Genomic DNA, 22,110 nt, shown 5'->3' on the forward strand with positions numbered 1-22,110 from the left:
AGAGAGAGAGAGAGAGAGAGAGAGAGCTTTTTGCTTACGATGTTTCTGAATCTGGTTACATAATTTATTTTAGTAACCAAGAAAATTTGTGAGTGAATTGATAAACATTATAACTAAAGTTTAATTACTTGAAATCTCTATGAATCTTAATCATGAGTCCCATCACAAGGTATGAATTATTGCAAAATGATTTATTTAGAATTTTGAATTATTTTAAATGAAATTAAATTATTTTGTAAATTTTATACTAAAGGATGATAAATCTTCATTTTTCAATTTAATCTTACATTTTTAGGAACTTATATTCCAAAAAAGTTTTATAATATTTATTTATTTATTAAATAATAATAACCAAATATGATAGATTTTGACCTTATTGAAAACTATAATTAGCTTAAATTCCTACCAACCCTGATTATCAACTTAGGTTTTGTTATTTTATAACAAACATCTGTATGAGATATATTGTTTTAGATAAAAATTAAGAACGTTTTGACATATTCTATAATAAATAATGATAAAAAATCTTAAAATTTTAGATAATCTTAAATTTAGATATGTTTATCGTATACAAATTGATGTGATGGATATTAATAATGTTTAGATTAATCTAACTTGATTCAATTTCATGTGTGCAAAGAAATTCGATAATATAACTAAAGGTGACTTGGGTAATCGTTTGATGGTTGATCAGGCCTCTAATGCTTTTTTGGTGTGGTCGACTTACATAAAGATCGAGATCGCATGTGTTTCTCAACGTAGTCTCTTTGATTCTCAAGTTAGTCATGAAATAAAATGAAAGTTTCTAGTAAGTAATCACTAACCTCGATTACTATGATATAGTAGGTTTTTTATAGTTGATTTAACTATAGAAAATATTCTGATATATAGGAAATAATATTTTAAGCATTTGTCCCTTGTCCTCCTTGTGTTGATTGATCTACCATATGCTAAGCCTTAATTGGACAAATATCTCCCCTTGAAGGCATCCTTTGAAACCTGAATATAGAAGTATGACCAAAGAATGGCTAAAAACGTTGATCATCAATGTATCGAGCAACCTTTGATGCTTAGTTTACGGCGGGTGCATTGAGCGAGATGACATTGGCCAAATTGTTATAATATTATAGAGGAGTTTATGTTAGGCGATGAAGTATATTGGTAGATTGGCCAATCCATTATTGATTTGGACAATAGAGGGTGGATGTGACCAACCTATTATAGTAGTCTTGAGGTGCCCACATCGTACAATGGAAACTCATTATTAACAAATTTGTAACAAAGATGTCAAAGAGGCCCACACATCAGGCAATCGAAGATTGTTACTTATATGCTTTTGCATTATTGTCAAACAAAGTGAGGGTCATGATGGAGGTTGGGTCTCAACTGACTTGCTACATGGCTGTTAAGATGCCCACTTAGGGCTATGATGGAGGTTGGGTCTCAATTGATTTATCACATTATCACCAACTTGATCAACCATAAAGACATATCATCTATCACTACCTGACCTGCTACAAAGTAAGGGGATGCTTATGTCGGGTGATGGATGGAGGATGTGGTTGATCGAATGTCAAAAGTGCCCACTTGGGGTGATGGATAGCTGATTTGCTACAAGATCGTTGAGACACTCACTTTAGGCAATAGATGGAGGCTATGTTTCAATTGATTTAGCACACTATCACTCGATGTACTATAAGGACTTATCACATAGCATGGTTTGACCTACTACAAAACGGTGAGATGCCCATGTCAGGTGACGGAAGAAGTCAAGATGCCCGTATCTTATTTTTACCTGATTTGCTTTAAACATGTTGAGATGCCCACACGAGAAGTAAAAACTTACAATCACTCAATTTGCCTTGAACATACTAGAATCCCAAGTAGGTCATATAAAATTGCCTCTGCCCAACTTATTATAGTGAAGCATAAGATTTGTTATAATGAAGCATAAGATAATCGATGGCATTGCATGAGAATATTGTGATTGCCATTTGAGTTGTGTTTTAGACGCAGTTTGCATTATTAAAAATACTTGTGTGATATCTTGGACATTAAAATGCTTTTTAACCGTAAAGGACGCATTAAATACTTATGATATTTTTGTCTGTATTATGCGTAGAAGGTGCTTACATTCGTAAAGTATGCATCAAAAATCATGATGCTTTTGTTTGCAAAGGATACATCATACACTTTAGATGCATTTGCTTGTGAAAGACTCTTTGTGCATAAAAACCGTTTATATTCATGAAAGAACGTGTTAGAAGTTGAGATACTTATATCATGAATAAAATATTTCCTTAGTATTTGTCTAATATCCTCGATATGGTGACTAGGCGTATTAAGCTTTAGAACAGATATTTCTTCTATAAAAAATGATAATAAATAATAGTAAAATATCATGTAGTTTAAATTATCTCTGCAAGTATATCTCTCTTAAACCAGCATCTCATTGTTTAAAATACTCATTTAAAATTTTAAATTAAGATTAAACTTAATTCTAAAGCTTAACTTTTAAAAGACGAGACAAACCTGAACACAACAATCTCCTATCACCTTACAAATCGACTCCTAAAATGAGTAAATTCCTTCTCTGTAGGCTCATGAAAGAACACATTAATGAATTCGTGAACAAACTTGTTTCGTAATTAGGAACTTATAAGTTAACATATTATTTTTCATATAATTGTCCTGATATTAATTTTTAAAATCATAAATAGGTTTATAAATTGATCATACATTGTATATTTTAAAATAAAAAGCCATTAATAATTAATCAATTATAAAAAGTAAAATAAATACAAGTCAAACTTATTTTTATAATTAATTATTATATACAAAAAATTAATTATTATAAAAAATAAGATGTATAAATCATTACGTCTCTCATTTTACAGGCAAAACCTTTGACCGTTGATCGTCACTCTCACCCTTTTTCTTCATACGGTCTTCGGTGATATCACATCATCCCGAAGTGGGTCCCAGTAGCGAACCAACTCTTAATCCACCGGCCCTATTATTAGCGGCAGCTTGGCCCACCACTATGTCCAATCACCCGAGAGGTAGGCGAGGGTGTTACCGTACAATCGTAAACAAAGTAACTCCTAAATTCGCTAGACGTATCTGCTGTCCCCCGTCCTGGCCATGAGGCCAAACATATTAACTCGTCTGTCTATTGACTACAATTCTTGGGTCCCATACGTCTGCCAATGGAAGCATGGATCTACGAGTACGGTCAATCGGATAGCGCATAAGATCTGCAACGGACTGTCGGTAAAGCTAACACCCGCGTAGAAGTCTTATGCGGTCTCTTGATCGCTTCGGCTGCATCTTCATTTAAGAAGAGAGTCACGGAGCGAAAGAAGGATCGCAGGGGGAAGACGCGTTCTAGGTTTCCGGGTGCGGCTATCTGTATGCAGCAGAAGGGGAGGGTTCACGATCGTCGATCCCGGAGCTTCTCCAGATCTCGCATCGCCATCGAGGGATCGTAGCCATTTCCAGTTCCGTAGTACTTTGAGAAGCAAGATCCAAGAAAACAATGGCTTCCTTCGCTAAGACTGCTGTGCATGGTAAGATGAAAGATCTGTCTTCGCGTTTATTGATTGATGTTTCTCAAAATCTTGTTCCTTGTTGTCGCCTCTTCCTTCGAAGTAATGGCTTCTGCTGGTAACGGTGTCATTCATGGTAAGATCTCGTGTGATTCGAGTTGATCTGGATTCTGACCATGAGTGGCAGGGGAAGAGGAGCGGGAGGTGCAGAAGAGCTACTGGATGGAGCACTCCAGGGACCTGACCGTGGAGGCTATGATGCTCGACTCTCGTGCCACTGAGCTCGACAAGGAAGAGAGGCCTGAGGTATCATATCCCTCGAACTGTTTGTTATGTCGTGTTGACGCTCTGAAGCCCTTGGATGAAATTTGTGACAGGATTTGATTGTTCTAAACGAATGATGGTTTTGCAATGGTCCTTTTCTTTTATCTTCCTTTGTGCTTTGCTCAACAGTCTTGTTGCTAGCAGATGATATGATCTGGATCAGTTTTGACAAATCCAGAACTTAGAATATGGATGGATAGATCTGGATCGAGAACGGTAGAATCACAAACATTGACCGTGTCTTCTATTATTTTATTCTCACCATTGTGTTCCACAGGTTTTACTGTCAACACAAGTTTAGCTATGGAGTGTTTCTTTTGATCTAGATCGAGATTGTGAATGCTTCATATAGAATGTTTCTTTTGATCTTTAGAAGTGACTGTCAATTTGGGTTGATACTCTAAACCTGATCCTTTAGCGAGTCAACTGTAGACACAAGAGGATCTTGTATCAAAATATAAAAGGATATCTGGCACACGAAGCCGTTTAAGTCCTTCAAAGTTCCGATATATTTAAGCTGGAATATTGAGCAAATTTAACCCTTCATCTCAAAGGTACAACTGATTTTGAGAACAAAACTGTTCCTTTCTGATTGAGTTATTCTCCCACGTTACAATGCAGAACTGTTACATCTAAAGATCCCAATTGAATATAACCATTTGTTAAATGCTTCTGTTAGCATTTAAATGAAAATATTAAACTCTGATTGCCACAGACCTTTATTTGCAGAATGCCATTTGTAAGCTCTTAGCAACAAATAATTGCTTTCTCTTCATGAATGATAGACTTTGTGATAAAAGGAGCATTTAGAGTTTAGACCATAAGAAATGTTACCAATTTGTAGGTCCTTTCCTTACTTCCACCTTACAAGGGAAAATCAGTCTTGGAGCTTGGAGCTGGTATCGGACGTTTTACTAGTGAACTAGCAAAGGAAGCTGGTCATGTTCTGGCTTTGGACTTCATTGAAAGTGTGATTAAGAAGGTATTGTTGGCAATGTTTTCTCAAAAAAAAGAAAAGTTGGCTCATGTGCCCCACACGCCATGCAAGTTTAGAATCTTCTCGTGGCATTTGTTATTTAATGTTTTGTTCCACCTTGTGTATTGCAGAATGAAAGTTTGAATGGACACTATAAGAATACAAGTTTTATGTGTGCTGATGTCACATCTCCAGACTTGACCATTGAGGCAGATTCTGTTGATCTGATATTTTCAAATTGGTTACTAATGTATCTCTCTGATAAAGAGGTAATCTTGCCTTTGTGAAAATTTTGTTTCTTCTGATTTCAGTTATTGGAAGTTTAATTATCTTTTCCAAATTCAAACCAGTTACTTTCAGAGAAATGGATACATGTGTCTAAGTTGTTTATATTTTGTCCTCTGAAAGTTCTTTAAATTTGTACTTTTCTGATCTTTCATCACTGTTACTGATGATACTGGAGCGTTCATGTATATTTGTCAAATTTTATAATGTGATCCTATACTATGTTTATCAGCTTCCCTTGTCAAATGTATGTCTGCATATCCTTAGCGTGGCACATAGCCACATACTGATCCTATGCTGTGTATTAACTTCCCTTTTCAAAAGAATGTCTGCACATCCTTAGCAAGGCATGCACCCCATACATGTTGACATGTATTTAGGTAGGCTGGTATGACACGTTTTTGTACTGTTGGTATGGGAGTTTGATATGACAACTACTCATTTGCAAAATAATCAACTGGACAATGTTATAGGTTTACATAAATTAGTGTGCTAATGCAATCAGATTAGCACATGACTAACCGATATTTATTTCTTGGTTTGACCAGATTGCTAGAATGTGAGTTTATCTATTATTGTCTAGGCAATGAAATTGCTGATTCTAGAAAGACAATCTGTTGAGATCTGTCATATTAACTAATTTCCTTCAAAAGTGAATCTGTAAATATAGTTGAGCATTCTGATAGAATTTTATGGTAATTAGATGACCATTTACTTTTTAGCATTTTTAGATTTGTCTTCAATAATCCTTTTTTGTGTTCAGTGTTTTTTAAGGACATTGCACTTATCTATGAATGTTGATATTTTCTTGCTCATTTTTCCTCATGACATAACTTTATTTTGTTAAGGTGGAAAAACTGGTTGAAAGGATGGTAAAATGGGTGAAAGTCGGTGGGTATATCTTTTTTAGAGAATCTTGTTTCCATCAATCTGGTGACTCCAAAAGGAAAGTCAATCCAACACATTACCGGGAGCCAAGATTTTACACAAAGGTGATGCAGCTAGTGTTGTATCCGTACATCAAGATATTCTGACCTTGCTTACTGTACTCTGTTTGCAAAATATGGTCTTTATGTTTGTTCTCATACAAAGTGTTGGTTATCCATATAGTTTAAATTAAATAGGCTTGTTGAAGCCACTAGAGCAAACTGTTCAAAATAGACCAATTGGAAATGTACTGAGTGAAACTACTTCAAAGGACAATTGCTTAACTGTGTCAAAATGCATAACAGTTTTCATGAAATTGTGTAAATTATCACCTAGAAGTTCTATTTTTAATCTTTATCCCATCATCTCTCCACACCTCGAACTTTCTTAGTTGAGCTTCCTTCTTTTTTATATATAATGAAGAACTTTTCTCATCTCATAGTGGGTCTAGGTCTTCTTCACATATCTACATCAAGCATCAATGAATAGCTTACTCCAAGATCACTAGCTGAGTTCAGATGTATGCTTGTGGGCCTTGTGCCATCAATTATGCTGTATAATGTAATGTATTCATATTACTCTAGTCTTAGACTTAAAACTTAATGCAGGTATTTAAAGAGTGCCATACATATGATGACCAAGGAAACTCATTTGAACTCTCTCTTATTACATATAAGTGCATTGCAGCTTATGTGAAGAACAAGAAAAATCAAAATCAGGTAATCCTTCATTGTTTACTCTTCTAATTTGTTTAGGGGGCTTCTCTATCAATTGTTTCTACATGTTTTTCCGAAAAACTTGCAGATCTGTTGGATATGGCGAAAAAATAAATCAGATGATGGAAGGGGTTTCCAACGTTTCTTGGACAATGTACAATACAAAAGCAATGGGATTCTACGCTATGAGCGTGTCTTTGGAGATGGTTTTGTGAGCACCGGAGGAATTGGTATATACACATATTGTGTTATGAATTTTAATGTGATTTATGAATGGTTTATTAAAGTCTTTGCTTAAATTTATGCCACTTGTTCTTTTTAATGTGATTTATGAATGGTTTATTAAAGTCTAATTTGCTTAAATTTATGCCACTTGTTCTTTTTGATGACATCTATTGGTTTCTTATATCTTGTCTGAAGTCTTACAAAGAAAAGTTGCCTCAAAATTCAAAAAGAACTGACTGGTTTACCATTATGGAAATGATAAATATGTTTCTAAAAACCAGTTTATCAGCTTTGTGGTTTGGGAACTTCTATGTTGTTATTTGTTTATTATTGTTTTCTTTTGATGAAATATTAGTGATTGACAATAGATATATCTAATGAACATTTATTTGACTTTTTTAAGTGAATGCTGTAGAAAGCTTGTGCATAACTAGCATCTATTTTATATCATCTGTATATGATATTAGGATGATAGTACAGCTGATCTGGATGCAGTTGTATCAGCAACCCTGTTTTTCCCAGATGAAATTAAGAAGCCTCCTTTATATTAAGTTAATCCTGTGACACTTAATTGTTTTAGATAACCTTCAGCACTACTGACTATCTCACAATTCTCACTTAAAAATTAACTGCATTATATAAGGACATGTGGTAGGTTGTTTTTCCTTCAGAGTCGTCATTTTTCTCTCTTCTTTTAGCTCATCTATATAACACAAACTTTCTCATTTCAGGCCAATAAAGCATAACAGATAAGAATGATGGGTTTCTTTGATGAAACATAATTTGTTTAATGAATTTCCTTAAATATACGAGAGTATCTTTTCTCCCATCTTATTTCATGTACTGTATTCTATATGCCTTTGTGTTGCTTAATTAACCTTCATCATCAGAGACTACAAAGGAGTTTGTGGCAAAGCTTGAACTTAAGCCTGGACAGAAGGTACTTGATGTTGGATGTGGTATTGGGGGTGGTGACTTTTATATGGCTGAAAACTTTGATGTCGACGTGGTTGGGATAGATCTTTCAATAAATATGGTGTCTTTTGCTCTTGAACGTGCAATTGGACGCAAGTGCGCTGTAGAGTTTGAGGTTGTTGACTGCACAAAGAAAACATATCCAGAGAACACATTTGATGTTATATACAGCCGCGACACTATCCTTCATATACAGGTATGCTCTTCTCATAGGATTTTCTGTTAGATTTATTTTAGTGCATACTGCTGTGTTGAGGACATCTGAAGATAGATATAGTAGACAAAAGAGAGAAATGAAAAACAGACTAATTGAAATACATAACAACAAAAATTTAAGAATTTTCCTTTGTGTTTTCTGTTTGCCCTCTTATTCTTAATTTTTTTTGTTCATTATAAATTGTTATCCATCAAGGTTTACAACTCCAAGAAAACTTGGCAACCATTTGCTCTTCTGTCAATAAGAGTTTATTACTTTTTAGGAAGAATTCTATGCTGAAAGGGCTAAAATAATTAAGCTGCAAGTTTTCTTGTTAGCAGACAAATAAGATGAACTCTACAACAAATAAATCTTTTTGACATTTAGCATTGATAAGGTCTACATTAGACTGGAGCTCTTATAGCAGCCACGATGATCTGGATAAGCTCACACAGTTGTGGACTCCAAAAGATCTCTCTGGGAGAGAAATTATCGTTGAATCTTTTTATTAGGCTTTGACTCTCCAACTATCCAACAGATGCTGGTTGCAGGACAAAATGTAACCTTATCAAACATCATCATGCAAGATTACCACTGGTATCTAAAACTCAGAGATCATGAAATCTACATGTTGTGTTCTTGGTAAACTGATATCCTTTTTGCTAGATCACATTTATGTTTATTCATGATGATTATGGCTTTTTCTTTTTCAGGACAAACCAACATTGTTTAGGAGCTTTTTTAAGTGGTTGAAACCAGGAGGCAAGCTTCTTATCAGTGATTACTGCAAAAAATTAGGAGCACCATCTGACGATTTTGCAGCATATATTAAGCAAAGAGGATATGATCTTCATGATGTTGATGCTTATGGCCAGGCTAGTTTCGACACTCATATCAGTTGTATGCTTTGACATACTCAAGGACAGAAGTAATGAATGCTAATTTTCTTATCAGATGCTAAAGAATGCCGGATTTAATAAGGTCATTGCAGAAGATAGGACTAATCAGGTATGTGTTCGCTTATGTATTGTAATGTCCATAGACAGATTTACTGGCTATAGTTTAAAGACCAACACAGAAAATTAGGCATAAAACTAATTGACATTTCTTTCCTTCACAGTTTTTAGAGGTTCTGCAAAGGGAATTGGATGCTGTTGAGATGGACAAGGAAGTATTCATACGTGATTTCTCACAGGTAATCTGATTTGTATAATTTTCCATTTATAATCATTAAACAAATGTTAATAATACCGATAACATTGATATGCAGGAAGATTACGACGAAATTGTGAATGGTTGGAAGGCAAAGCTGAAGAGAAGTTCCGTTGGTGAGCAGAGGTGGGGCCTTTTCATTGCCCAAAAGAAATGAACTGGAATCATATGCCAAAAGAAATGAAGGCAAAGCATTCCTCATGACTCTGTTCATGAGGAATGCTTTATGTTTACCTTGTTGAACTTTATTTCATATCTATGTTTGAATTCTGGATTCAGTTTGTCCTGAGACTGGATACTGTTACTATTTTGAAGCATGCTTGCTTACGAATATTTCTAAATTTACTACAATGCCTCATGATATTTTTTTCATGTTTTTATATTTCCAAACATGTTTTTGGGTCATCTCTTAGTTTCTCCTCGTATCTCATACTTCAAAGCTTACAAATTCTAAGGCCTTGGCAATTTTGGCACTGTCAACTGACTACCAAGAGAAAATATGGCACTAGTGTTAACACCTCTTCTTTTGTTAACATAACAATTGTAATTATAATTAATTTTTGGATGAACGATCCTGTCTCCTAACATCTCCAAAACCAAATTTCCTAACACAATAACACGCCTGAAAATTCATCCTATGATCATCCATAAAAGACGTCTTAATTCATTAGCAAAAACAACATGAACAAGTTTTGTTCTTCTCCAGATTACGAACATAAGCAACGCACTCCGCTTGATACTATACGATTTCAAACAAGAAACTCATGTGAAAAGAGAAAAGAAGGTTTTTTACTTGGAGGCCTAATTCAGAGACTTGTAAGTAAACTCAATCATGGTCGATCACAGGAGACGAGCAAGAAATGATTCTTGAAACACATGGGAGTTAGAGAGAGAGATGTGAGCGCTCGTGTTGGCGGGCGGCCTCGCCTTCGCGAGCTTCTCCTGCTCGAGCTTGGCCTTGGCCCGCTCCTTCCGCTTCTCCTAGACTGCCTGTAGCCCGAAATGCATCTCAATCGCGCCCGGTTGGACGACGGCGGCGGTGCCAACGCGCCCCTCCGCACCTTCGTGTACGTGAAGGCGGGCGCCAAGGAGGGTGCGGCGGTGATCGGGCGGGGCAGGGACGCCTTACGGTAGCGAACGAGACAAGGCCATTTCATTTTGGGGCTGTAATTGGGCCGTTAAGTGCCATGTTATTGTAATCCCAAATGGGTAATTACGGGTCATAAGCGGCTAACTTGGGTCGTATTGGGAAATTTGATCTTGTATGGGAGTTTGGCGATTTTGGCTCATCTATGGAATATATATATATCTTATAACAATATTACTCGTTCGGAAAATAGTATTTATTTGGTTGGGAAGACGAAGGGCGACGAAGGGAGAGGAGAAGGGGGAAGAAGCGTCGGATCTAAGAGGAGCAATATGGACGAAGCGTTGACAGCAGCTGCCTCCGCTCCCCCGCCCCCACCTATTGCCGCTGTCAATCGCCCGCTGTTCTCCGCCGTCCTCGCCTTCGCCGTTGCCCAATTCCTCAAGCTCTTCACCACCTGGTGCGTCCTTTCTTCCCTCTTTCTTTATGTCTTCGGATGATGAGAATATGCCCTTGTTTTGGTGCTCTGCGTATTTCATGCCTTTTAATCGAGGATCGGACAAAAAGAGTTAATCTTTTGACGTTGATGGTTCGTGGATTTCTGGTGCACCTTTTGCATTATGTGTTTGTTGTTCTTGTCGAGGATTTATGTGTAGAAATTGTTGATGCTTCTTTTATTTTGCTTGTTTATATTTGGAACTGATTGGTCTTAGGATAACCTTGACAAGAAGTCAGCTATCTAATTAAACTGGGAATTTTGGTTGGCCACTGAGGAGGATTGGATCTAACCAAGGAGGTTAAATGTGGATAGGCATTTATCATTGGCAGCTCAGCTCATCTGACACGACATCACGATTTGGTTTAACTACAATCAGCCATAAGTATCAACTATTTGGGATTTAGTACATGGATCTCTTCCATCCATCAAGCTCTATATGGGGCAATGTCACTAATCTACTTGAGAGTTGCCAAATCTTTTTTATAGTTACTAACAAAATTTATAGGACTACCTCTATCTCTCCACACGTCACTAATCCTATGTGACTCCATGGAATTGGTGTGTTTCTTGGTCTTCCTTAGATCTATCCGCACCACATTAAGAAGTTTTCCCTTACATTAACCTCGTTCAGAACCATCCCTCGCTGTCGATAAATATAAATACCACCTATTTTTTGCTTAAAATCCCTCGAGTTTAATTCAACATCTTTATCATAGCAATATTAGCTTTTTGTGTATATGTTAACATGTTGTTTCCTAACCACCTAAGAATCTGATAATAAAGGAAATTGACCTTGCAGATGTCTTATAAATTGTTCTTGTGAACACACTATATTTGCCTTTCCACCATAGTAGTTCTTTCCAATTCTATGAACATGATCATTATCACTCATAATACTTTTTGGTGTTGCCCTATCCCCACAATGGCAAGAACATGACTCAGTGTCAAATATTTTTTCTACAATTTTCTTTACTAAGGCGGTCACATGGATAAGGCATTACACAACAAGATCAACTTGTGGACGAACTCAAAACTTCCACCAAAAGGGGTATCTCCTTATGGGTGGAGACATATTTCTACAATCTAACCACTTTGATGTCATTTATCAGTATCATTGATTTGTATATTTGATGATTGTGTGTTCCTTTATTGTTGATGGGATAGTTCTTAAAGCTAGATCTTTATGATGTATATAATATTAGATCATACAGAAGCTTAGGTTTAAGCACCTGATGTTTAGGCAAGGGCCTCCACAGGCCTATTGGGTCTTGGTAAGAACAATGGCAAGATGTTTAGAAAATTATCCCTATTTGATAAAATAGCAGAAGATTGGATGCAACAGGACTTAAAATTACATGCGAAAGGAAGAATAATCTATGGTGTATCCTCTTTAGGTCATCATACTGACATGGAAAAACCAAACGTGCCCATTTCTAAGAAAGGTATTGCTTTGCTAGATGCCATGGACTTAGTTACAGTTAAACTTATGTTGTTTACCTGCAAAGGTGTGCAAACATACCAGAACCATATAATTGATTAAACATTAAATAGTTGTATGAAAGTCATACAAAAATATGTTGATCCCTTAATTTCCATCTACAGTCTCAATATACAGCATGCATCCCTTTTTAACTACTTTTCATCTTTGATTTTTTGCATAGATCAATTAATCACCATATTAATTTTTGCTTATTTTCACCCCTAAAGTGAAGCTACCAATAAGTGGGTATCTACTTCTTGTTGGCATGTTTTTGACTAAGGATTTTATTAGACTTTGTCATGCCAATTTCATAACCTGGCATTTTCAATGTTATATTCATTTCGTGCTAAGCATTCGGTATGTCCATCCTAGACATGCAGGTATAAGGAGAAAAGATGGGATTCTAGGAGGTTGCTTGGATCAGGTGGAATGCCTTCATCACATTCAGCAACTGTGGCGGCTCTTGCTATGGCAATCGCTCTGGAAGAAGGCACTGGTGGTTCTTCATTTGCTCTGGCTGTAATTTTAGCATCTATTGTAAGTGTTTTTCCTTTTTTTCTTGTTACCTATCCTTCAGGGCCACATTCAGGTTTCTTATTTAACAATGTCAAATTTAACCAAAAATGTGCAAGTGGGCTCTTTTATTTGTTAGTGCTTTCTCCCATCATGTAGTTGCCAGGTAGCACCTTAATAACTCTTATCATTAATAATTTCATGAAACCATGAATCTTGTGGATTTTTTTGGATCTGCATTAATGAGCTTTTTCAAATTCATTCAGGCTTATGAGGATTCTCTATTGGGCTAATACTGGCTGATACAATCATGTGATTTTAGATTTTGAAGAAATGGTTGCAGACTTAAAGCTAGAAAAGTAAGGAACAAATGTCTTCAGAGTGACATGGACAAAAACGCAACACAAAAATAATAAGATTTAGGCATACAATTTATTATATGATATGAAATACAAAATAGTTAAATGAAATTTCACTAAATAAAATAGGCAATATATATGTTTTATATATTAATCTTGTGTCCTAGTTACCTATTCCACCGCTAATCTTGTGTCTTAGTTTACCTATTCCACCACCCACATCAATCATCACCTACAGCCACTTAACCCACTCTAATTCTGTGACTTCCCAGGAGAAGTCATTTTTTCCTGTGACCCCTGTTAGTTCCCACCTACTTCAACATGATTCCTCTCTCATTTGCCTAATCAGTCGTATACATTCATAAGTCTCCATACCCAAAGGAAGGTCTCTCTCTTTCTCTTTCTCTCCCTCCTTGCCACAACAGTGACAGTATAATGAGCCACTTCCAGTCTTGTCTCCTCCTCTTCCTCCACTTTAGTGAGTTTGTTATTCAGTTGACACAGGTGCTCAGTTGCTCACTTTGTTCATATCGAAAAGCAGTCAGCATATATTGCCATGGCTATGGGAGCATGGTAGAAACAAAAGTAGAGATCTAATCCTCTTGCTACCAATGCATGCCAAAGAAAAAAAATGGAATACCAAGGTTTACCTAATGGTGTGCTATAGTCCCAATCCATCACCTCGGAAGAAGGTTGGCTTGAGATAGAGGAAATTATTATGATACAACTTCTGCCAACTTGAACCACAATCTGCCAATGGGTTTCTTCAGGCCTAAAGTCATTTGTCTAGCTGTTACATTGATCCTGTAATAACTCATATGACTCTTAAAAGCCCTGGATAGTAGTTTTGTACTATGATTTGGATCATGACATATTGTTAAGGTCTTTAAAAGTTTATGTTGCAATAAGCAAAGATGAAAATAACTCTAAAAGATGAAAGGAGAACAGGATAGCCACTTAGCTTATGTTTTAAGGGTCATGAATGTACATCAAACACCTTAACTACAGCACTTCGTAACAAGTCAGGTGAAATTAAAAACTATGCTTGAAACGACATAATTTTTCTGTAGACATTATTTTTGTATTGATAAAGAAAGACACCTTTGTACCATTACTATTGTTTCTATATTTCATTATAACATGATTTCTTTTGTATCCTTCGTGCATTTTTTGGAGATTGTGACCTAGTCACATAAATGTTTGACAGGTTATGTACGATGCATCTGGGATTAGATTGCATGCTAGCCGACAAGCTGAGGTAAAACCTCAACATTTGACATGCTATTCTTTATCATTTGTGAATAAATTATTGAGAAAACTCAAACTGAAAATGTAAGTCTTCATGTTTTAGGGTTTATATTGTGTGTTATAAATATTTGAACAAAAAAATTAGCGACCTTATTTTTTATTTGTTGTGTTTCAAACATATATACCAAATCTGTTAAAAACTTAATAGTAGAAACTTTCTATTTATGAAAATTTATAAATGGATTGTATCTCGTGGTATGTGGGTGAACCTTGGTATCACTGCTCCTTTACGATCTAGGTGATAAAGGTTTAAGTCTCTATAAAGGGTGAGACTTTGTATATTGACATTCTGATGATCCATGTTTAAGGTAGCGTTGTGCCCTTGGTCATCCTTTTTCTAGTGCATCTTATTTATCTGATGTTTACGAAAAGTAAGAGCAAGATTCAAGGAGACAAACTGTGGTAAAATACAATGTATCTAAATATCAAGTAATGACCACCAAATGAGCTTTCTATAAACAAAAAAGTTTGTGTAATGTTTTTACAAATGAATGCAGTTGCAGTTGTACATGTCCATCATTCTTTAGGCCACATGTAGGAAAGTATAACTGTGGCAAGCAAAGTTTTATGATTTCAATAGTAAATGATTGATAAATGATTATTCTAGGGTATATACATACAATTCCATGATATTAGTGCCTAATTTGGTTTTTCCCGCCTTATTTTATGTTGTTTACTGTGCAACTAGTATTCTTGGTTCAGTTTTAGCTTTTTTTTTCCCTGCTTACATTCATCAAGAGCTGTAGGTTTTCATCTGACCAAAGGGCTTATGAGGCAGGATCTGACAGTATGACATTAATATTAAAAATGTGACAATACTTTGTCTCCCTAGATGATGGAATTATTTCACCTATCTGATTTGACTTTTATGTTATCTTGGACTTTTGCAAGTGAATATAGGCAAACCAAATAGAATATTGGCAACATAGTGTTGAATTAAAAGGAAAAGCAGGGAATTAGCTACAGGGAAGAAAAAAGTGGTTAACAAATAAGCTGGACTCAGATCTACTAGTTGGTAAATTTGGAAGGCTTCTTATTTCGGTAACTTTAATCTTTTTCCTGATCAACGGGTAAGTTTCTTTTCATGATGACTTCTTACTCCATATGAAGGGGGTTATAAAATAATGATCCAAGCTATTTACGAAGATTTACATCTTATAAATGCTCAAATTTAATATGTATTATTTATAGGCTTTTAATTGTTTCAACTGGTAATGTTTAGATATATCGGTATACGACCTCTAAGTGAGTTGGGAAGAAAAGGTACACCTATATGAGTTTGAGGTTTTAGGTCATGGAGACGAAGATCAAGACTTGGACACAGTGGGAAAGGACATTATGGCCTTTTTTTATTATCGAAAGACTTTGCTCTTAATAGTTGAATGGTAGCAAATGATCCTTATTGGCTTGTAGCTGATAACAGAGAGTCAAAAGGTGGCAAATGATCATTGTAGCACTGTTGCTCACCTTAAATAATTTTGACAAATTCTTCTTGTTGTTACTTAGTATGTGAATATCACATGAGGATCATCTCTGAAGTTCTAAATCATTATTTTGGAGCCTCATACATGTGGATCTCTATTAGTCAGAACAGAAAAAATTCAGTCTCATGCACAAGGTTCCAATCTACATGGGCCTGTGGAGGATCAGTATATGCAGCCAAACCTCTACAAGCAGCGATATTATTAATCCTCACAACTAGACAGCATAGAAATAACCTTATTATGCCTCCCAAGTTCACTTGCTGTATCTCTAGTTTTTATACTCATTCCTAAATATGACCAACTTGTCCTGGCTCAAGCAATTAGAACTTCTAACATGATAAATGAGTACAGTTTATTATCTATTTGGAAAAGAGAAAAAGATCTAGTTTAGAGTTTCTGATGATAATTCACTGATATGTGGATGGTTCTTTTTGCGTCTATGCTTGTCCTGCAATTTGTTTTATCCATGGCATACGTCTCAACATATTATATGGTAATTGAGTATTCTCTTGGGTTGCAGTTTGGTGTTTAGATAAAGGCCATGGTTCCAATCTGGTCGGACAATCACCAGACCTAGTGATGAGTCCAATAGATGTCTGATTTTACTTTTATTGTGGTTATCTTACTCTCTTTTGTACAAGTTGATTATGTTCAGGTCCTTTAGTCAGCAATTGAATTGAGCTCACTTTAAGTTCAGCAAATTGAGTTCAAAATGAAAGAGAACTGCTGGCTACTAACCGTGAGAGGTGATTGCTAGTCATATTCGTGTAGGTTAGAAAGGCAATTTTGACAATTTATTCCTAGAAGGAATTTAAACAAGTTGAAGGATCTCTTGTTTACCTTTCCGTACTTACAATATCACCTGCTTCTCACATCTCTTCCCTCTTCTTTTATTTTTGCCTTGTTCATCTCTTCCAAGTGATGTAGTTTCCTACCAAATTTGCTAGTTGATGTTTCTGTGGTGAGCAACCACTTGAGCAACAAGGTTTCACTTGAAACTGAAAGGTTTTGAGTCAGAAAAACAACATTTTTGCTTGCAAGTGTCAGGTTGTGTAAATTGACTCTCTTCAAATGCCGCACTGGGGGGAGCATTTTAACTGGTTTGTGGTGATTGGCTCTTAATTAAGATATAATGACAGGTGAAAATTTTCTCCTCTTGTTGTTGGCAATGTATGTATTGGTCTATCCTACCACATGGTTTCTGTTCTCATAAAAGTGCTTACTGCCTGCTTTGTCACTTGAAATCATAATTTCGATTAAGAAGAACTATTTTGAAGCAAACTAAATGCTCTATCCAATCTTTTGATTTCTTAGTGGGCCATGACATCACCGTTAGGTTGCCCCATGGTTTGAGCCATGAAAATCAGCTCTCTGGTTGTAGGGGTAAGATCTGCATATTTTCACCTGTTAGGTTGCCCCATGGTTTGAGCCATGAAAATCAGCTCTCTGGTTGTAGGGGTAAGATCTGCATATTTTCACCTTCCCAAGGCCACATATTGGTAGGAAAATGGTGTATCTGACTGTGTTTTTTCATCATTTCTTGATTTTTAACGAATTTGAAGTATAATAATTCTTGAAATCACCTGTACCTTGTGATCATCAATCATTGCTTGTCACCATGTCCCTCCTTATGTGTGCATGATGAAATAATCCAGAGGGTTATTGATCACTTTTCAGTGAACATGTTTCTTTTTGAACTGTCTAGTTATGTAGTTCAGTTCATGTTTCTGCTGATATGACATTGATCTGTTCTTAATGAAATGGAAGCTCTTTCAGTGTCATATTCTGTGGTACTTCAGAGAATAATTTATATTTTTTGTGTAAAGAAAGAATGATCACGAGTTGCCTATGTATATATAATTTAGAATCAAATTTCTGCAGCTTGTTGCAATACATAATTTTGAATTTATTTACGTACACATGAAGTGGCCTCATTGTGCAAGTTTATTATGTAATCCTGATCATGTTTTTCAAATCTTACTGATTGGATAAATAACAAGAAGTGTTCAAGACAGAAATCTACATTAGGTCTTCCAATGTAATTTGCCATGTGGGCACTATCATCAACTCTACACTATCAAATTACATCTGCTCTGAGATTAGTATGTTGGGGAACTAGTTCTTCCAGATATCTCATGATTATCTTTATTGCAGTTACTAAATCAAATAGTATGCGAGCTGCCGCCAGAACATCCTGTATCATCTAACCATAGGCCCCTGCGCGAACTTCTTGGACACACTCCACTACAGGTACTTGGATATGCTTTTATGCTCAACTTCCTTAGATTTGTAGTTTTCACAACTACTTTCTCATACACCTATTGGTTTAATTGCACAAATTTTTATGGAGAACTCGTGGTATCGTATGCTTCACTAGTGTTATGCTCCTTCAAATCATCCTATTGCCACTAATTTGAAACAAAATTGCAATGTGTTGTAGGCATAACACTAGCTCTTTTTTGCTGTACTTGTAGTGTGTATCCTGACGAAAGCTATTTGAATATTTTTGAGTCACTAGTAATACTGAGCATCTGGGAATTCTTCATGCAGGTTTGTGCAGGAGCTGTCCTTGGTTGTTTGGTGTCATACCTTATGAGAGGTTCTACGTAGCTGGCTTTTCTCTTGATCGATCGGTCTGGTAAATTTAGCTTATGAATGCTATTGGAGTCGGCTTCTCTGCACCAGATATCTTTCTTTGCTCGTTTTCGAGATAGCATGGTAGCAGCTTTTATGAATTGATTTCAACCTTAATCAGTCATATGTAATTGTATACTCATTTATGTACAAAAGCATGCAGGGATGTTTCTTCTGAGAGAAAAAAAAGGGACATGCTGTTTGTAAGGATGACTATCCAAATATCAATTAAAATATCATTATTTAGTCTGTGGAGTATAAGTATTCAAGGCAGTGATATTATCGCTGGAGGCAAGAAAAGAACCTATTTGGAAAACATGTACTTTATTTTTAAGATGAAAAATTAGAGGTCCTTTGACACAAATCTGAGAGAAAATTAAACAGCACTGTAGTCTTGGCTTTTCATTGTAGTCTGAAGTCATCGTTGTTGGCTGAACCATGGAAACATAATGTTCTCTTATTTCATCTTTCTCACTGTGAACCAGATGCCTAATCTTCCAGCTTTGCTCTATTTTCCAGTAAATATGATGTTTGGGATCCTTCAAACAAAATTACTTGATGCACTCTGCATGCTTGTCTGTTGCATCCAGAGGTCCAGAGGAAAACGAGTTCCAAGTCAATCAACATCTAACTTGCTATGTATATTCTATTTATTGACTGCCAATTTGTGAGAATGACAAAGTTTTGTGGTAGGGGAATCTTTCTCCAGAATTGACAAAGTTTTGATTGACTGCCAATTTGTGAGAATGACAAAGTTTTGTGGTAGGAGAATCTTTCGCCTGAATTGACAAAGTTTTGATCGACTTGCTGTGTGAGAATGACAAAGTTTTGACAAATGATTAGATGTTAGGTTAATTATAGATTATCCCATAGTTAGTTAGGTTTAGTATCTCGATCTTTATATTTTAAAAAATTATATTGACATTCATATAATTATGAAAATGAGACATAAGTATATTTTGATTTTCTCAATAGAAATATAAAATAAAGGGTAAAAAATAATTTTAATGTTTCATTTGATGGTAATAAATGATGTTGATGGTGACGGACAATGTTGTCGTTAAGGGCTGCGAGTAGTTGTTGTGGATGAGGAGACCGATGATGGGAGGTGAGGGTCGTCTTACATTTATGTTGACGTCGACGTAGTTGCTGAGTGACGAAAGTGTTACCGATGCAAATGTCGAACGATGTTACTCTATATCTATATTGGTGTCGACATAGTTGGCAAGCATCACTGCTTGACATCTACATCAACGGTCCTTTCATCGCTCGATAACTGTGTCGACACTAATGCAGATGCAAAGCGACAAAAGAATTGCTTGGCAACTACGTTGACACCGACGTAGTTTGCAGCTACATTGGTATTGATGCAAAGGTAGAGCAACGAAAGGTCGCTCGACAACTGTGTTAACGTCGACATAATTACCAAGCGACGTTGCTCGATATTTGCGTCGATGTAGATGCAAAGAGGCGCACTAACGCAATTGTCGAGCAGCATCTCTCTGCGTCTACGAGGGAGATGCTAAGTGACCATCACCTCTCGTTGTCACTTTCTTCATCCACAATAATCACTCGTGGTCTTAGCAGCGTCGCCATCCATCAACATCGATGTTGTCTATCACATTTAATTAAAATATTAAAATTATCTTTTTATCTTTTATTTTCATATTTTTGTTAGTAAAACCAAGGTTCGTAATATCGTACCGTACCGGTATTTCGATCTGGGCTCGGTACCGGTACGGTACGGTGTACCGAACGGTACACCTAGGTGTGCCGAGTACTATAGCACTGCTACAGTGCACTTGGACCGGTAATAGGCGGTCCGCGTATCGACAATCTGTCGAATCGGTACGTACCGCCTGTACCGGGCAATACGGTTCGGTACGACAGACCCTGATTAAAACCGACATCGTTAGAGTAAATAAACCTAGATATTTTAATTTTATAACTATAGGAATGTGATTATAATTTTTTAAAATATAGAAATCAAGATACTAAATATAGCTTAATATATAATTATTACGATATTATCAAATTAATATTAATAGACTAACCTAATCCTTATAAGTCCATTCAAGCTAAATCCTACTTCCATATGAGATTAAATTGATGTATTATGCTAATTATGGATAATCAATTTCTAATCGAACGATTCGATGCTTGTGATATCATCCGTTAGATTTCGGTTCAATAAAATAACACCTCTACTTATTGACTTCATGCCAAAAATGTTTACATCCAATGGTAATAGAGTTATAACCCAAGTCCATCCAATATCCATGAACAAGGTGTTGATGAGACGAGATCAATCCGTGGATGCTGAGCGATGAATAACTTGCTCAGCTATTCTAGCTATGTTTTTAACACTCTCTAGTGTGAATCTGGATTATAAATAAGATGACATAATTTAATTAAAATACAATAAAAATGAGATGTAGGAAGTTGATCATGTGTGTGTGTGTATATATATATATATATATATATATATATATGCAGACCAATGAAAGCAATGAATGATTGTGGATAGCCAACTTTTTCTGCAGCTGCTTATGTCTAATTTATAATTGATTGCAACACATAATAGCAAACAAATCACATCAAATTGTAATTACTTGGAGAATTAATTGTTAATTCCATTATGAGATGTTGAGTGCATAAGCAATAATAATTGTATCAGAAATGTCTCTATCCAACCCATCCCTTTCTCTTGTCATGTGTTTATCATGCACAGTAAAATACAGCAAATTAACTGCTTTCATCCTCTATTCTTCTGCCTGTCCATATCCGTCAGATGACTGATTAGAATATCCAAATCTCGTGGCATTAACATAACAAAATTAGGTTGAAGTGTACCCTTCAATGCTACATTCTATATTCATCATGCAAAATCCTCCCTTGTAGAGTAAGATATCAATGCTCGTAATAAGTGGAAGAATAGGATGGTTGAGAGATGACAATGGGGAGGGTTCTCATCTTTTTTTCGATCAAGTTGGGAATTTTCATCTTTGTGTTGATGATTTGAATGATTTGTTATAGTACATTAATGCCGTTAACATATGCTTTGATCATATTTGATAATTCAATATAATTTGATAATACATGAGTTATTATTCCGTCGAACACTCTTTCTTATTTGCTCGTATAATTTTTAAATTTAAATTATGAAAAATATAAACTCAACATAATGATTTCTTTTGATGTGTGGGTCATATTGATATTACGAACATTCGAAAATTGCATGATTGATGAGTTATGTCCCTCCATAATCTTCTATATATATATATATATATATATATATATATATATATATATATACTCAGGTAATTTTTGGATTCATATAAAAGTAGAGTATATGAGTTATG

General features: G+C 35.7%; 2 protein-coding genes across 2 annotated transcripts; both read left to right on the forward strand.

The window, feature by feature from the left end:
- Positions 1-3,351: 3,351 nt before the first annotated feature.
- On the forward strand, positions 3,352-9,735 carry LOC103987477 (phosphoethanolamine N-methyltransferase). The gene is made up of 12 exons (XM_009405796.3): positions 3,352-3,569; positions 3,736-3,854; positions 4,717-4,854; positions 4,980-5,117; positions 5,982-6,125; positions 6,669-6,779; positions 6,865-7,006; positions 7,892-8,172; positions 8,886-9,047; positions 9,127-9,180; positions 9,293-9,367; positions 9,443-9,735. The coding sequence occupies exons 1-12, from the start codon at positions 3,539-3,541 to the stop codon at positions 9,539-9,541; spliced, it is 1,494 nt and encodes a 497-aa protein (XP_009404071.2). The 5' UTR covers positions 3,352-3,538; the 3' UTR covers positions 9,542-9,735.
- Positions 9,736-10,705: 970 nt separating this feature from the next.
- LOC135628551 (uncharacterized) lies at positions 10,706-18,994 on the forward strand. Its single transcript, XM_065135290.1, has 5 exons — positions 10,706-10,931; positions 12,831-12,987; positions 14,530-14,580; positions 18,269-18,364; positions 18,665-18,994. The coding sequence occupies exons 1-5, from the start codon at positions 10,804-10,806 to the stop codon at positions 18,722-18,724; spliced, it is 492 nt and encodes a 163-aa protein (XP_064991362.1). The 5' UTR covers positions 10,706-10,803; the 3' UTR covers positions 18,725-18,994.
- Positions 18,995-22,110: the final 3,116 nt, after the last annotated feature.

The sequence above is a fragment of the Musa acuminata genome, chromosome BXJ3-1, assembly GCF_036884655.1.
Source record: "Musa acuminata AAA Group cultivar baxijiao chromosome BXJ3-1, Cavendish_Baxijiao_AAA, whole genome shotgun sequence".
In the NCBI taxonomy this organism is placed as follows: domain Eukaryota; kingdom Viridiplantae; phylum Streptophyta; class Magnoliopsida; order Zingiberales; family Musaceae; genus Musa; species Musa acuminata.